Source organism: Pleuronectes platessa, chromosome 1 (assembly GCF_947347685.1).
Source record: "Pleuronectes platessa chromosome 1, fPlePla1.1, whole genome shotgun sequence".
Taxonomy (NCBI): Eukaryota; Metazoa; Chordata; class Actinopteri; order Pleuronectiformes; family Pleuronectidae; genus Pleuronectes; species Pleuronectes platessa.
In genome coordinates this window covers 16,294,792-16,313,287 of record NC_070626.1, presented here as the reverse complement: position 1 = coordinate 16,313,287, position 18,496 = coordinate 16,294,792, and the positions used below count along the sequence as shown (strand labels likewise).

Here is an 18,496-nt window from a genome sequence, read left to right as displayed (position 1 = left end):
TTAAGTTAAGGGGACTTAAATTTATGTGTGTGAATTTGGTGCAGAGCTAAATAACAATGCGGATCTAGTAAGTTTAAATGTGGTTTCACAAGTGGACTGTTGATGTCTATTATTTTTGCATTGGCTTTGCTTGTCCTGTTATTTTGACTCTAAAAGGAAGAAAAGCTATCTGGATAGAAGTAATTTTCTTCCTTTGTTGGGGAAGTCGTATGTGACAGAAGGAGTTGAGGAGGAAAATAAAGGAAGAAAAGCACACGTGAAAGCGGGAGTCTAAAAAAAACAAACTCCAGCACAATCGTGTGAATGAGGTGTGGAGCAGGCTGTGGAGTCTCGCTACGCTCTCAGCAGCATGTGGGCTCCATGATGGGGATAATTGAGAAAAAGAGCAAACAAGCTCTGGTTTGTCTGAAGTTTTTATTCAGGAGCCCTGTCACAGCTCCATGTTTCATTCTGTAAGACGACAGATCTAACCGACTCTTCCTCTGGTGTTGACATGCCTCACTATTTCAAAGGTGCCAATCTGCTGGCACATTTGTTGTGCTGGCTGTCCAGCACAGCTACAGAACAGAGAGATGAATTTCTGAGGTTTTTTGAATTTAGGCTGCTTTCTGAGTTTTAAAGAACATGGCACAGTGATTATCCCTACCAACATTCCTTCAGCACCTGTCCAGCTTGTCCTTGATTTCAAAGAGCATAGATCTAGCCCACTTGTCTCCAGAGAAGTATGGCAGAACAATACAGAGGCACTTAACGGACCTGCACTGTCTCGTCTGTACTCTTTCTGGACACTTCCTTGGGATGTTTGCACATTGCGGAGCGGGTGGCCTTGTCGCCACCCACACTTAGTGCCACCAACTACTCCATGTTCTTGTTCCTCATCTTGCAATCATCTACTCACCTGCTGCAATACATGAGGACTTGGGATATTCAAGCCTTTGGCCAGCTCCTGCCTAAAACCTTATATTTTTAGAAGCTGCCTGTTCCTGAATTTGTTTCTTTTTCACCAGATTGTTTGCATCAGTCTGTTTGTCGCACTCAGCCAACTCTCCAGCGACACTACTCAGGGACCCTGTCAGGAACTCCTTTGGACAGCACACCTGATAGTTACTACACTTTTACTACTACCTTGTTAACATTTATATTCTACGTTGTCACTCACTTTTTGTGCATCTACTTCTTGTGTCTTGAGAGCTCCGTCTGCTTTTGGAGTTCAGTGTTCTTGCTAGTTCTTGACTTAAGGCTTCTCTGGGGTCAGAGGTAGGATCATTCTAGATCATCTCAAATCCAGAGGTTTCGTGTTAACGTTCCAATTTTGGGATGTAATCATAAGAACAGGGGATCCAATTGCAGACATTTGATGAACATTATCTAACAATCTTTTAACATATTTAATTGGAATTTTTATAGCATTCAATATGAAATTTCACTCACTCATTAAAGCTTCACTCATCACGCCATGGCATCAGATCATATCTCTTATCATCATGTAATTTCATCTCAGTTTGTACATGAGTAATGCACACCTACCTATACAAGCTGGAGGGTCTGGTTGCCAGTAGAATCTGTTGTCCATCCGAACACATGTGATGGTGTCCTGGCCTTCCAGCTGATAGCCCGGGTCACACTGGAACGTCATGCTGTCACCGGGCTCCTTACTGTCGCCGTATCGAGAGCCGTTCACGGGGATGCCTGGGTCGTTGCAGGTCGTCGCTGTGGTGGCTGAAAAGTGTGATACAGTCAAAGAGAAAGAGGTATTGACGTACCGTTGGTGGACAGAGAGCGAGGGAGAAGCAGTGAGACAAACACATTCAAACTGTGTTATCATCGCTGGAAGCTGCAGACAAAAAGTGTCTGAGTTCTAATGGGGCTTACTGTCACCACACTGACAATGACTGACAAAATGATTCCATTGAAGGCAGCAGTGGTAGCTGGGGATAAAAAGCTCCTGCTCGATCTGAAGAGTCAGCAACCGAATGCTAAATGGATCATCAGTTCAATCAAATTTGACCTGGTGCTATTTTGCGTTTTAATTACTGGCTCCCCCCTCAGGCTAAGTGGTGTGTTAACTGGGGATAATTAGATCTATAGTATATTGCATATTTCATGACGATCAAACTCACTGTAAAAGAGTTTCAAATATGTTTGCAATTGTGTTAAAAAAAAAGTTGGGCTTCCATTGAATCAACCTGTGCTTAAAACAACTAAAATGACAAAAACATGTTCTGATCAGATAACAAAGTTGAAATATGTGTATCAACAAAACCTAACTCAATTTAAAAGATATGTCTGTAAAATGTTCCATTATCTATACGTATAAATATATGCTGTACCTTTAATATTTATAATCTTTCAGTATTGTGTACTAGACACTAGTGAATGATAAAAGGGGTTATTCCTGTCACATTTGGATCATTTGGGGGTTTAGAACCCTGACAGGAGGCATAATACCTCTCAGGGATTGTGAGATCCTAAGAGCAACACGAGGAAATCAGCAAAAACAAGATTCATTGACTAATTTGTCAGCACCTTTGCTCTTTGTGTTGTTTGTTGTTTATTTTAATTCAAATCTCAGCTCATGTGTTCTTCTCATTTGGATTATGCCAAACTCAAGTCCTATCCCTAACACTGAAACATAGAAATTATCTTTTTCACAACTATTCCAACAGCTGGTGTTTGGCTAATGATAGTGATTCCACATTGTGTTAATTAAACCTTCAGGGAACACAACTGCATGCATTTAAGAAGGTCAGATATTGAAACAGAGAGTGAAGAAGGAGGTAATGACAAACATATATTTTAAAGTCACCCCGTCATCCCACTCCCTGAATACAGCCACAAACCCTGCTTCGGAAATAAGGGCGTTTGGTAAATCAACACTGAGGTAAATAAAGGGAGTTTAATTAGCATGTTTAGTGAGGGCAAATATTTATTGTTTTAAATATGGTGATTATGGGAGAAAGATAGAGAGAGAATGTGTTGGATGTAAATATTTATGACGAGAGATATGCATCTCTTTGTTTGCACACTTTAGGATGCAGATATATATGTAAACTACCAAGTGGAAGGAGAAGGATGTTTGTGTGTGTAAAACTGAATGGAAAAGATATTAGCCATTATCTATGAATTTATTTGTAGTCTATATTATATTGTTGTCAATGTTGTTGCTGTTTAAGTCCCGCTTAGCTGAAAATCAAGTTTTCAAACATGCTATCGTTTCCTTATTATGCCTTTTGGATGATAAAGCGCTCTTGTGAATATGTCAATTTGAGGAACAAGGGGTGTAATAAGCTACTGGAGTGGGACTGTGATCAATTTTCTAAACAGTTTTAATATAATTATCAATAAGTAACTAACATGGGCTGAAGGAGAGTATTTAGTGTTTTTTAAACATTTCTTCTGGTTTCCTAAACAGTGGGAGACAAACTGGGCTGAGCCCCCACTGGTCCCTTTTGGTCCCGGTCTGGAGTCCCAGGTTGACAAATCACATTTCTATTTTGATACTTTGGCTAAAGGTTTTTTCAAAAATCTTGTTAAATGTGACATTAATTCTAGATTAATTATCTTTTAGCAAGTATAAATGAGGTTTATATAATAACTAAGAAACTATGTGTGATGAGTTTGTTACTCAGCTAAAACCCCTGCTAATTCAGTAATTAGTTCTTCTCCATAAATGTATCCAGGGGATTGGGTAGTGCAGCAGACCCCCCAAATTGGTGATTTTGTGGAATCATGCTACATTTTCCCTTCTTTTCAGTTATTCCCAGATCCACAACAACGGAGTTTGATGGTTTTGATTTAAAGGTTAGGTCACTCACTGGAGAACTGTATAGAGAATCCCTGCTTGCTGATGAAATAGTCGGAATCAAACTGTAGGGTGAGTATGTTGAAAGTCGAGTGAATATCTTCTGGTAGGGCTGGGCCGGACCATTCTTTCAACAGGATCCCCCCATCTGAGGGCCCAGATGGACCGTCCCAAACTCTCAGAATATCATGACCGATCTCGGTGTCAAAGACAATGAAGTGGAGGCTGAGAAAACACAAAGATACACAGCTCAGTGATCGGGTAACAACAGGCTTTACAGTCTGCACTTTTGCCCCAAAATCATATTCATAAAATAAAATGTAGCTGAGCTGAGAATAGACGGATCAAACATGCATGCACACACACACACACACACACACACACACACACACACAGACACACACACACACCCACACCCACACCCACACACACACACACACACACACGCACACAGATGTCAGCAGTAGCCAAAATTTGTCGAGAAACACAAGGGTGGCATAATGACTAATGTGGTGTACTCTGCAACCCAGCAGTGGCTTTGACAGTGAACGTTTATCTCTAATTAGTGAATATATTATTACCTGACATTCTTGTGAGTGTTTGCTTCTATAGTGCGCAATGTTTCGCCTAAAATGGAGTTGCTGCAGCGAATGTAGAGCAAAACATTCCTTTTTCTTTTTGCACTTTTTTGTGTGCTAACAAAGCACACGTGCCTGGAGGCTTCTATGTAACGGCAGGTATCAGATGGGCTTTTGAGGCCCAAGTGCATACAGTACATTCGTGCACAGTAATGAGCAGGGGAAATGTCTGTGAAGTGTCTTCACCTTGTTGGAAAAAAACACTTTTATCCAGCACAATAACAAAATAATATTCACAACAATTACTGGCAATTATTGAGCGGTAAAATACAGCTGTAATTCATTCTTCCAATCATTAAAATGTAACTTTCCTTCTTCAATTAATTTGCAAATGTTAATTTACTTGAATATAATGACATTTTCAACTTACATATATATATTTATCACAGGAAATCTTATGTGAATAATATGTGATGTGAATATATATGTGAGTGAATCTGTCGTCTTTGAGGTTGACAGCTATCGCAAGTCACTGGGGCTCTTGCACATAATATGGCCCCGCCTCCAGGAGGAATACACCAATAACAGTCCATGTGGATTAACAACTACCTGCTTGCCTTTTCTTTTGACATCTACCCGCTGCTTGTTTCTAATTATCATTATTGGATCAGCACAAAGTTTCTTGTGTACGAATTAGAGGTCATCCTACTCACAGCGGATTCAGTGGATATCCAAGTGCTTCATAATTACCTGATGGTCTTGCCTGTGTCAGCCTCTATAGTCCAGGTACAGTGGAGGTTGTTGTCATAAGGAGCAGGATAACCTGGAGACAGGATGCGTCCAGACACGGCTCCAGCTATGTGTCCTCCACACTCGGCTACAAGGACATGAGACACAAAGACGATCAAACACCACTGGAAAAAAACAAGCATATTTCAACTATTTGTTTTAACATTACCGACTGCATATTGTTCAGCTGTTTCCACCTGTTTTATGGAGCATGGATCATTTCACATTAAGCCAAAAAAGATGAAACAAATAAGAAACATCCGGCCATTTTTCAAACACCAATAAAACGCAGTCTGAAGGATTGCGACAGGGTTATTATGAATTATGCACTCTGCAGTAGATATTAATGATGACTTGCAGCCCTCTCAGCCAGCTCGTCTCAAAGACAAAAACATTTGAACTCTATTCAATAATATGAGTCATCACACTCATGTCTTATTAGGTGACCAAATAAGGATACAAATATACAGTTACACCCTGTTCTATTGCAGTGTTATGGTGAATTTGAAAAATAGAGAGGCATGGTTAGCACATTCATTAGTACAAAATAATACATCGGATTAGTGGCGTTGGTAGTCTCGGTTAAAGATCTAGTTTTTTTTTCATGTTCAGCCATTTACAGCATGGCATGTTGCTGAGAACCTAAAACCTGACCTGCGGCCTGAGTTGGACGCTGATCAAATTGTAGCCTTTTCGAACGATATTGAGTTGTTTTACTGCCGCTGCTCTGAGATCTGTGTGTTTATCATAATTGCGGCTGCAGAAAATGCTTGGATTGATTCATTATTAATATAAAAAGGGATTCAATTAAATTAAAATAACTAGCATTCACAAATAGGTTGGGTAGAAAAGTTTAATCAACTGTCTATCACCCAGTTGGTTACAGAATGTGGATGATGGAGAAAATACAACTTTTGATAATTTCTATGAATTAGTCTTTGTTACAATAAATAAATGCTTTTAATTTTTATGACTTCTCATTCATCTCAGCACATTTTTAAATTGCTGACTGAGAGTTGTTGGAATGAGCCTGTTTGATAGGTGCATCACACTTTTTTTTTTTTTTTTTATGTAGATACATTTTGCATTGGGTCTGACAATGCTCAGGTCTGAATGAATTAAGTTTCTCGACACAGATGATCTCTTAAGCAGAATGTATGGTTGTCAGCAGGTGCTTAGAGACGGACAGATGAGCTCACAGAGATGCTAATCAAATCTGAGCTGTCCTTGCAAAATATGAGGTTTTCCTTTACCATTAGATTATATGGGGAACTACTCTATTGCAGGACTATATCTAAACATTGGCTAGGCTCGTCTAGCCCTTTTCATGTTTGCTCTGTCAGGCTCCAAGAAGGATTCAGAGTGCATCCTTGCAGAGGAATTTCGACTGGTTATCTATTTGGCTTCCGAGCTGTACCACGAGAAAAGAGGTCTCCGAAGTATGACACCAATAAGTGGTGGATTTGAGTAATCTCCCTTTAACCTCACTCTGTGTACTGTGTCATCCTGGGTGGAGGAAAATTTGACAATGCATACTAACTGAAACAGTATAAAACATTCAAAGCAGGAACATCTCCATAACAAGGATTAGGTAGGTGTTCCAGTGGTTTTGGATTAGTCGAACATTTGGGATCTGTGAAGACCTCTGTTCTCAACAGAACCAAATCCTTTTGTATCCAGCCTTTCCGGCCCTATTAAGATTTAAATTCATCTGTGTAAGAGAGGGTTCTCTACTTTGCTGTAAACTACTCTGAGGTGTTAAGGTTGAGTTAAATGAGGATCAGTTCAGAAAGGCTTGAATCATTAAATCAACCTTGAATTATACAAGCCCGTGGTTTACAGTTTCAAGGTTAGTAAGTAACTTTGATGGCTGTTTTCTATTAAGGATCTCTTTAGAATGTGCAACGTCCAAAAAAGAAATGCTGTTTAATGCGCGGGAGATAACTGGCTTTGTGTGCTATTTCTAAAATTGTTTTCGGAGGGAGGAACTGATGAGATACTGAGAGGCAGGGGAATGGGCTGGGAGCATCGTGGTAGTACATGGTACACATGGTAGCCCACTGAGCCAGCAGATCGCTGCTGATTAGGAAGCAGTTTGGTACAGTGAGGGCTTTAGAGTTGTGTGGGCATTGCGTGTTTGTGTGAGTTAAGAGGGCACCGTTAACACAGCTCCACAATCTGCAATAATATGACAACCTACTGCTGTTGCATTACCCTAGGCGGAATGCAATCGCACGCAAACACAAACACAATGGGAGTAGCAGAAAACCACACAGAAGACCAGAAATATGCTTTTCTCTTTGTGAGTCTCAGCACATACACAGAGAGAAAAACAAGAGTAAGTTAGGTGGTTCGAGCCAAAGACAACTGCAATTCCCTAAGACAAGAGAAAGAGAGAATGACACACACACACAGAGATAGCAGAAGACAGACAGGTGTACTCTATGAATAGAGGAAGAGGGGGAACAACTAAGTAAGTCCCACAAAGGCAGACCACCAGTCTCTTTGACTCCATGTGGGGGAAAGTAAGAAGGATGGTATAGTAACAGCCTGAGGCGAAGCCATCTCCTCATCTCCGTGCTCGCACACACTGATATGGGACCCAGCCAGTCACACTGGGACGGAGATATTCAGAGAAGCAGAAAGACAAATGCCCCGACACACAGACAAAGGAGGAATAGACAAAGGTAGCTTCAGAGCTAGTTAGCTCAGGGCTCTGCCAGCAAGTACTCTCTAGGTTGCTGGCTTACCTGAAATAAGGCAGCGACAGAGCAGCTACAAATTAATGCCTGACTGTGGAGGTATACAGGGAACGAACACATACACACACACACACACACACACACACACACACACACACACGTATATCAAGTCAAAACACTTTCTCATTCTCATTCTACAAACACACACACACACACAGATCCTTTTTAGTTGCTATTAGCAACTGCATCAGGCCAGGTTCCAGCTCAGAGAGCTCAGGTGTGCTGGCAGGTTAGAGAGACACAAGGCTTGGCTCGGCTTTGGGGAATTCCACATTAACATTTGCCAAGTTCTCAGGTCCACTAAACAAGGTAGAAATATTTACACGGCGAGTGCTTCACTTTTTTAAATTATGCAAAGCCACAAAATATTTATTGACAAGCAGGAATTATGGACAATAAAAATTGTCCGAATTTTCAACATCAGGTTTATGCTTCACCGGTGGTTGAACCAACATTAAAATGGCTATGTCTACAGTAACCCAGAGTGGTCAAACCAAACACTGGGTCTACAGATGGCCTTTAGCCCTCTTCTCTCTGTTGGAGGAGGTGACGGGTTATTCAGTTGGTCTCCACCTCAACTCAACTCGAGATGCACAAGATCTAAATAAACTGTTATTTTTGTCCTCACCCTCTGTAGCTCTCTGTTGAAGAATGAGTCAGAATTATCTAAGTCTGACTGTTATTCCCATGATCATTGTTTTCACGATTAGTCTTAACACATGTGATGTGGGTGTATAGAAACGTTGAATGTCTCCAATTGAAATTATTGCCACCATATTCTCTGCCTTCACATATAATCAAAGGGAAGCTAATAAGAAGTAAGATATGCTGTAGTGATCAGTATTGTGCATTCGGCTTCTCTTTCACTCCAGTCTGTGTTGTTCAGTATCTGAAAATATGCACACGTCATAATGTGATTCTTGTCTCAACTTCTAGCAAAAGGCAACAATTCTAGATGAGTCATCGTTGTTTTTACATAACATCACTTTTTGGCAACTTGAATTACTTCACCAACACATTAGGTTGCACTTCGCAGAATCATGTTTAGTAAGGTCACAGTGACCTTGACCTTTTAAATATTAAATATTTCAATGGAAATAAAAAAGGCATTGAGCTTCCGCCACGTATTAAGGACTCAAATGAAGTCTCTGACAGGGCTGAAATGCTTGGTTGTTTTAACGAGCTTCTTCTTCTTTCATTGCCTCTGGTTCCTTTTTTGACCTTTGACTACCTCTGACTACCAAGATCTAATCAGTTCATGCAAGAAACGTTTGTGCCAGAGTTGAAGAACTCCCTTCTTGTAGCCCCTGAGATATTGGATTCTCAAGGAGGGGATGGACGAATGGATGGACAACCCCAAAACATAACGCCTCTGGCCTGATAGAATATTCTATTTACTGTGCATGATTAGAATAAAACAGAAAGCTGAGGCTTCTGTCAAAGTACCTGGCATAAAATACTGCACACAGGGTACAAGAAAGTAGTCTAACTTACAATACACATTTAATCAAACTTCAATTCAGACAGTAATCACTTACTTTAACCTTGCCATCCTTAAAACACACAGAGGTCCACTCAAATCTAACTGTGATGCCCAAGTGAAGATAGTCTTGAGTGCATAGGCTGCTGGATCAGTACGGGGAGTTTTTACCCAATGAGGCGTGTTAGGACCACTTCAAATATTTCCCATCAATCCCTATGCCCTCTTTTCAAAGTATTACCCCTGTATTGACTCACCAACTCTCTCTTATAAGCCTTTGTGCTCTTGTTGGAGTTCAGAAACACACAGGAGTAGACTGCTGCATAGCCAGGCAACATTTCTCACTGAATAATATTTAAAAAAAACTCACCCACAGGTGAATAATTCAGATCTTGTACTCATGAATTATTGATGTACATAGAACTTGCACACGTGTTGACATACTAACCGATACAGGAGGGAAGTGGTTTGTCCCAGACACGTCTGTCCCCACTGAGGCAGGTCAGTGTACTGCTGCCATGGAGGCTGTATCCAGGGTTGCAGGAGTAGAGGACAAAAGTGTTGGCAAAATGACCGTCATCCTGGATCTTATAGCCATAACTAGGGACACCGGGTTCCTCACAGCGTACCAAGTCAAAACCTAGAGAGAGACACACACACAAGGTACTTACACACACAGAGAAAAGGTTTCTCTTTGCATGCAGTGAGACAACATTGCATAAATGAACAGGATGATTCAGAGCAGCTTTGGAGAAGAGGTCACACTATTATTTTACTGAATCCCAGTGCTTCTGCAGAAAATGCAGTTTGAACACTCAGGGTTGATAATATTGAGTGCACAGCTCACATAATGTTGAAAGACTATGTGACAGCTGCAGTGAAAGCGATGGACATTTGTAGAGATTCCACTCATATGCTTGTTTCTGATATTTTCAAATATGTATGGGCTTCTCCCTTTTCTGAAGGACACAATGATGAGTAGTGAGCAGTGCCAGCAGTAATATTTATGGATTGAAAGTTTGGTTCCTCTATGAAACAGTGGGGGGAAATATTTAACCATAACACCACATTCCACATCAGCAGTCATATTATGTACATTTGAATAAGCACTGCAAGGGGTATGTTTGTATTTTAAAGATAACAAAGTAGAAGAAACTTTCTCACCTCAAATACAGATGGATAAACAAAGACAGAACAATGTCACCCACATATCCTCTTTCCCCTGGTAAACCTCTTATGAACAGAGCATCAATGAACAGTGAGCCAGTCACTATCAGTAAAGTGGAAATAAGTAACTAATTTTAGAACTGACTCTAGATAAGTTGCAGGAAATGGATGGGTGGGTGGATGGAAGGAATCGGGATGGGTGAACTTTCTTGGTGCCACTAAAAACTCAAAGGATGGATGGACGGATGGATGATAATAATTTAAATTGAGTGTAGAGTAATGCATGTAATTCAAAGACATGAATATTGTCCTTCAGTTTCACAATTTCAGGTAATCGAAATACGTCAAATGATATTTCTAAAATTCTTTGGTGACCGGATGTGAATCCTAAAGACTGTGTTGTATCTCTCTGGCAGAGGAGGCCAAATTATTTGATTACATAACCGCAATCTCCTCAGATCCTCTCAACTGTTAAGTGATGTAATTATATGTAAAACAGATCCTGTTATCGGTTGTTTCTGACCACAAAAAATGAACCCTCACTGTCCAATCACAACATTTTGAGTTACCTGTCACCAGTTTTGGAAATTAAATGTACAATCATATATCGCTTTGTATTTCCATCTCTGAGAAGAATATGCATCACAATTCTGTCAACCTTTCTTATCAATATCTTGTACTGTTGTTTGAATCCTTATTACTATATAAAAACAGCTTTAAAACCATACAACTGCTTGAACAGTCCCTGTCCATATTTAAGAAACCTCCACTGCCCTTCAGACGCCTCTCTCTCCTTTCTACTGTTTTCTATCTATCAGCCCCTCCATTGTTGCAGAACTTTGCAGAAGGTGACACCTTCCCCAATTTAATTACTCGCATATTCACGAGTGTCTAATGGTTTCACTGACATACAGAGCATCCATCTAGGATCCATATAGCATCCACCTCCCTCCCTTTGTCCCTCCATCCAGCCACACCTCCCCTCCAGATGTGACACTTTCTCACCTCCTTTTAATGACTTCCAGATAAATACTCACCTAATAGCCTCTTTGACTTACACGGCAGCTGGTCGTGCCTTCTTAACGGACTCTCTTAAAAGCAATTGAGGTGTGTGCGTTTGTGTGTGTGAGAGAAAATGACAGACAGAGCTTGTGCGGCATTTGTGTGGTCACTTCTGTTTGCTTGGTGAACTACTCTTGCACGTTAGATTTGACCTTTAAAAGGAAATTTCAGAATGTCGACCTCCTCTTTCAGAAGTAAACAAAATCGCTTGGTAATTTGTCTCTATAGAGTGTTGCGGTACATGACACCTATTTCAGCCTGGTATGTAGCACTGAAGAATTACCTGACTGAGGCACAGGGCAGACATGGGATACATATTCCTGAGGGCAATACAATCCCTGCTGCTCTAGTTTCAATTCAAATCATTTTATTATGTGAACCTTAGCGATGACATAGTCAAATTACTGATTCTGTGCATGTGAGTAAAGAGTATTTAATTTGTTCGCCATAACTGAATAAACCCTCCAGAGCATCACACACCATGGATGTAAAAGTAAATACAGTATAAAAACTATCTATATTAATAAGTTAATTCAGTTAAAATGACTCACTTGTGTATGAGAGGCGGAAGCCTTGACTGGTTCCAGAGGCGTTGCTGTTGAACTCCAGCCACAAGTGATTGGACGTACTGTTGATGACATAACCTGTCATGCTGTCACGTGTGAAGTTGCCAAGGAGACGGGATGAAGTGTTCTCTCCATCATATACCTATCAATCAAACACAGGAATAAAGATAAAAACATTAGGACTTATGTGGTTTTGCAGAGGTTTAAGTGAGCACCTGTTGCACTGCCATCACTTGGTCTGGAACTCTTGATACAAGTGCACTGCTGTGTTGCTGTGAGTCACCAAAATACCAAATAACACAAGAAGGGCAAAGACTTTCAGTTAAAGCAAGAAACAGCCACTTGCATCAGTGTGGATCTTGTGAAACACCACAAAGAGGGAGCCTCAAATACCACATGGATGTTTCTAAGGACACATGTGAGCTATGAAGAGGCTTTATAATAATAAGCAGAACTGATGAAACCTCCAATTTTAATGATCAACCATCAACATTTTTATGCAACTATTCCAGAGAGTCAGGAAACAAAATGTTGATGGTGGGTAAATAAATTGGTTACCTTACTTGAAATGTTGTTTACAACAATTAAATTGGTGAAATGAGGATGTTGTATAACCACAGTTAGAGTTTTTGCAGTTTAATCCTTGTCTAGCACCTGCGGGAAGCAGCAGATTTAAGTATCACTTTAATTTGAGTATTGGCAGTGGGGATATTGCAGACCTAAATGAAAAATAAAAATAAGCTTATTCACAGTTGAAGGTGTCTCTAGGTTTGATAAGTGTTCTAAATTTGTGTTTACATTTTGAAAAGTTATAGTGCTACAGAATCCTCCACAGAGGAAACCGCTGAGGAGCAATAGAGTGTGTTTCCTAGATATCGTCAGTAAACCTAGAGGCCTCAGTTTGCATGTTAACTAAACAGTGTTGAAAGCAGCAAGTCAAAGTGCGTGTGTGTGACTTGGTTTAGATTCTGCTGCACATATCAGAGGAGGTGAAAAATATGAAATTGATTAAGATGTTGGCATCTTGGATATTTTGCCTCAATCTCATTTGATATGAAAATTCTGCTTCTCATCTCTTGAATTATGATCATCAACTGTTTACTGGCAGCTTAAAACAAGAGAAAGACAGCTGGAGGTAATTTATTGTCAATGTGCACTGTGAGACAAGGAGATACAGTGGATAGAGTGAAGGCTGCCAAATAAGATCATTGCAATTTGGCAACACAAAGCAAGCTTGAGTTTAATAACACAAATGATACAGTGTAAGAGCATCCAGCTGAAGGGCTGATGTGCAAACATCACTCGTATCCAAATGTGCTGCTCGCTCTGTTTCCAAGTGTAACTTCACCTTAAGTTTAGGCGTGTTCACCATTAAAATATATATAAATGTCTTGACATAGTGATATCCCTAAGCAGATGACATTGGCTATGCAACTTTGGGCCAATTTGTTATTAAATATGATATTAACACCAAATATTATGTATATTATCAAAGAATATTCATATTATTTATTTTATAGCTCAAAAACCCATTAAAGGGTACAGTATCTTTTTGTATACTTTTCCCTAAAATGGGACTAAATTCACAGTTTGTCTTTTGGAACCTGAGTGAGCGGATCTAGATACATACAACAAAGTGATCGGACAAATGGAAGCTTTGTATTTAGCCATATTTTAGGGGAAATAGTATTTGCAATGCCCTGAGAGAGGATATGGAGAGTAGGCAGAAGAAAATACACACATCTATATGGTTAATGTTTAAACGTTTCAAGGGCTAGATACAAAATATCTGACATCAAACAACTTTTTGTGTTGAGGTAACTTTTTTCATCTTAAGTCTAGTGATGACTGCAGCTTCGCTGTGTGGAGAAGCAGTAGTTGCAGTAGGAAGTGCAGTCTACTTTTGAGTGCAGTTTGAAGGAGGGAATTAGGACTCTGAAGTACCTCATAATACAACTGCACAGCTGGAATATAAATGTGAACTGCTAGTGCTTATATTTGCCAGTCGGGGACATTTCCGCAGATTGGTGGTGACAGGTCTGCAGGTGGCGGGAACGCCAAAGATAAAGGGCCAAGGTGACGGAGGAGACACTTCTGCGTGAGGCCAACTAACAGTGAAGTGGGTGTGAGGTTTAGACGGAGAGCAGAGGAAGATAGAGACACCTGGTAAAGGACTGAGTGAAATTGAGTTGAAAAAAAAAAGATTATTTTAAAACAGAGGAGCAGTGTAATAATATCTCTCCCAGAACTTTATTTTGCTCTTCCTGTTTCTACGCCTGCACATCCCTCCAGTTCTGTCAGTGTCCCCAAAATGTTGCATCTTACCGCCTCTCTCTCCTGCTCTCCTTCTGTTTTTCTCCCACTTTCATTCTATCTTTCTCGCCTCCTCCCTCAGTTTCTGTAAAACTCAGTATGGTTAATGAAAAAGCCCTGCAGCTCATAAATCAACATGTCACCATCTGCCACCCCTCCTCTCTCTGTCTGTCTCACTCTCTCTCTCTCCGCTTGCTCTCCCACCACCTCTATTTTCATAACAATTTCTGCACCCCCCTACCCCCCCATTTTGTCTCACCCTCTCTGTTCCCCTCCTCGGGGCGGGTATACATCAGAATAGAATTAGTCAAGCAATGTATTAGAGGACGTTTTAGGCGATTTGAGCCTGACTCTTCTTTACCCTCTACAGTACCAGGGCAAAAACCTTCACCAAAAGCAGAAGGAGATGGAAGGATCTGGTTCATATGTTACCGGAGATTTTAGACTGAAACCTTGTGAAACAAATGGCCTGTGTTCAGTGTTCAGCAGCAGTAGCCGGCATTGGCTCCATCACGCTCAGCCTGGGGAGTGGCATGCTAATTGCAAGCCCAAGTGGCACTTTGGGGATTTCCCTCTAGTTCATTATAGTTTGCACTTGGCTTTCCGCTAATTCTTAGGGAAATTTATAACTAACAGACATGTTGTACATAGTCATTGCCCTTATAAATACCCAGTTCCATCACAGAAACTGGCAGCAGTAGGCTAAAGATAATTAAACCACAGCATGCTAAACTTTACATACTGACTACAGTACATGACTTTGAATGTGCCCAATACATTTGAAAATGATTCTCAAGTGAAAAATGTCCAAATGCGTTTGACAAAATAGTGAAAAGGGAGGACAATATAACACAAGGGAACAACCACACAAAAACTAAATAAATTCATTCCTGAACTTTTTAAGTGGCTGCATTGTTTCGCTTCTCGGGAATGTGTCTGCTGCAGTTTATTTTCCAACCCACTGAAACACTGAAACACCAACTGTAATTGTGAAGAAACAGGACGTTCGCAGGGTTTTCATCTTGTTTACGTAATCTCAGCGCTTTTGTTAACATCATGAGTAAAGTCACTAAATTTGCCATGCAGGGAAACAGTCTCAACAGACCTCTTTAACATGACGTGCTGCACCACATCCCGATTAGCTGATTTATGCATGAAATTTAGCTAAATAAGTACATTACAATGTGACTACACCATCTTGACATGTGTTTTTTAACAGCTTAGCTTCACATTTAGAGAGAACAGCGTGAGTTCCCTCTGAGAAAACATAAGAAACATAGAGGATGTAAAGCAATAACAAGTATGGCACGTTTGAAAAGATTCTCATAATAATTTAATGCTTTTTGGAAATGGGCCTGTCTGTAACACAAAACCCATGATACTAATGTGTATACTTTTAAGTTATCATACTGATATAAAATATTAATAACCTAATAACTGAAGTATAATGTTGGGTGTGTGGTATACTTGCTTAGTGTTAGTATGAAAGATTAGCCTGTAGCTCTGGAGCAATTACGCAGTGTGTAGCGTTAGCATAAATGCAATGTCAAATATCGTGTGACGAACACAAACCTAATTTGGTGTGACTTTCCTTTCTTGCAGGGGGATTAGATTTTTTGATGGATGTTCCACGGGGAACGTTTCCACCTTTTACAATGACGTGGAGCCGCATTAAACTTCAGTTAAAAACCTGCTAACACAATTTAACCACAGACAGGCTGAGCCAATGCTTTACACCTAATACTGATAATACACTCCAACCACATCCTGGCTCAACCTTGCCCACAGCCCTAATACCGCTAAGATAGATTGTGAATAAAAACATTTCAGAAGATGTCTGTAGGACAACATCAAGACGGTGAAACAGTTCACACAGCTGCTCCTAACTGACCCTGAAGTGGGCTCATATTCCCGAGAGAAGACTTATACAGAATAATGAGTCAGGAAAACATCTGTAATTCTGTTTATAGTTCAGACGTACACTAGTTCATACTATGTTAATGCTTCAATTAAATCCTTGCATGCACATTGTGACAACAACAAATCCTTCAAATTCGCAAGGGCACCAGAAAACTGAGAAAAAAATAGCTATTTGTTAAAAAAAAGGACATTTAACAAATTATATGAATGGTGAAGTTACACAAATAAATAAAGTAAGATTCAGGTGTAAAAACAGGGTAGAAGCTCATACTTCTAAATTCAGTGTGACACAAAGTGTGGGGACACTGAGTTTTACACACAGTTTGCTGCTTTGTATCTGGGCACAAAAGCAGTTCTGTAACTGTGTCAACTCATCACTCAATTTTACAAAGATTTTATCCACAGTCTGGTTAAAAAAACAAAACAAATATAGTCTACAAACACAAATCTTAACTTCAAATGAAAACCTTCTCTACACATAACAAACCTGAATTGCCTAAGCTTTATGATCGGTCTTACAGCATTCTAAAGGTTGATTTACAAGTACAAAATGTGGAATAACTTGTCCCTTTCCAACCCAAATGTGTCGCCATAAGTGTATTAAACCCAGGGTTAACCTCCAAATAGAACAATAATTCTATAGACTAACAGAACAGTCTTTTCCTTAAAGGGGTTAAGAGAGGAAGAATTGATCCCTGGTGCCCCGTCTTCTCATGTATTCGTTCAGCCATGGATGGCCACTGCAGCAGGAGCACTAATAGAGAACATGGGTAATAAACCCCTCCAGGGATGTTATTGCTTCTTACAGCAATGTTTAACACATCTAACATCTGGGACCTGGACCTCGGTAATACAATTTAACGACATACTGGATAAAAGCAGGATTCAAAGCCCTTCCGGTTGCTTGTGTTTCCAGTCTTGTTCTTGAACGCCTCACATAATGAAGGGCTACAAGTTTCCTGACATCTTAATTGGGCCAGGTGTTCGCTGCTGGAACAAAAGCTTGCAGAATGGGCTTGGATAAAAAAAACTTTGGACTCAGCACTGCAACAAAATATATGTCTGAAGTGGAAAGACATAAAATAAATAGAGGAGAAATTGTCATTCAAGGTAGTTCTTTGGTTCTGTGTTAAAGGTGCTATATGTGCTATAAGTTTCCTCTAGCTCCGGCTGTGGTTTCTTGCCGGGAGCAGATGGCTGTGATAGTCACTTCCAAAGTAATCTTGCGAGGCAGCTGGATTTCTAGCAAGCTCAATCTTGCCAGGTTCCAAACTATTTGCTTGTGGTTCAGACCAATCAGTGCGATTTAAGGAAGGAACTATGGGCAGTTATTGGTTGTTCTCAGGTCTGAGAACAGCAAGAAGTTACCACCACAGCAGTGGCAGGTCCAAAAGAACTTAGTATAGATGTTACCATAGCAGAGGTTATATCAGGACTCGAGAACATGTAGAGTACAGACAGCCACTGAGGAAAGAGATGTTTTTATTTTCCTCTTGACTAGTTTTTGCAAAACAGTGATAGACCAATGGTTCATCCTATCACCTACTGTTAGTGCTGACATTGGTTGTGCGGAAATAGCACAAGCTCCTTTACATAAAGAAGAGGGAGTAATGAAACCACTCCAGCAGCCCTGAAATGAAAGGTTAGTTCAGTTTGTCACTGTTCTGGTATCAGGCAGCTAACCGCACTTCTTGATAAATAAATGGAGAAAACCAGGGGGAAATACTGAAGTGACAAACATCAACAAAAGATATATACACAAGTCAGGTCTAGGATGGATATTCTATTAATTATGGTTATATAATTGAATACTATCCACAGTCATGTTCTTCAAATATTTAGGTGTATGTACATATTCAAGTTGATGCTTTTGATGCTATTCACATCTGGGGACCAAAACATTCAACATAGCTAACAGCTACTGTACATAAATCCTTTTTTTCATCCCCCTCATCATCTCAATCCTTAGAACTAATTTAGATAGGAAAATTGGAATTCTTAAATTTTCATTTGAAGCCATCATGAACCACAGTTTTACTACAACACAGACAGGGTTA

The 18,496-nt window shown here is 40.1% G+C and overlaps 1 protein-coding gene across 1 annotated transcript in view; it reads right to left on the bottom strand.

Moving 5' to 3' along the window:
• The window catches only part of LOC128442454 (CUB and sushi domain-containing protein 1), a 289,198-nt gene that overhangs the window by 92,397 nt on the left and 178,305 nt on the right, over window positions 1–18,496 (bottom strand). Inside the window, exons 24-28 of the mRNA XM_053424918.1 lie at window positions 12,192–12,348; window positions 9,860–10,051; window positions 5,131–5,257; window positions 3,816–4,027; window positions 1,528–1,719 (exon numbers count right to left, since the gene is read on the bottom strand). Of these exons, the coding sequence (XP_053280893.1) occupies window positions 1,528–1,719; window positions 3,816–4,027; window positions 5,131–5,257; window positions 9,860–10,051; window positions 12,192–12,348 (880 nt within the window). The remainder of the gene's footprint in view (window positions 1–1,527; window positions 1,720–3,815; window positions 4,028–5,130; window positions 5,258–9,859; window positions 10,052–12,191; window positions 12,349–18,496) is intronic.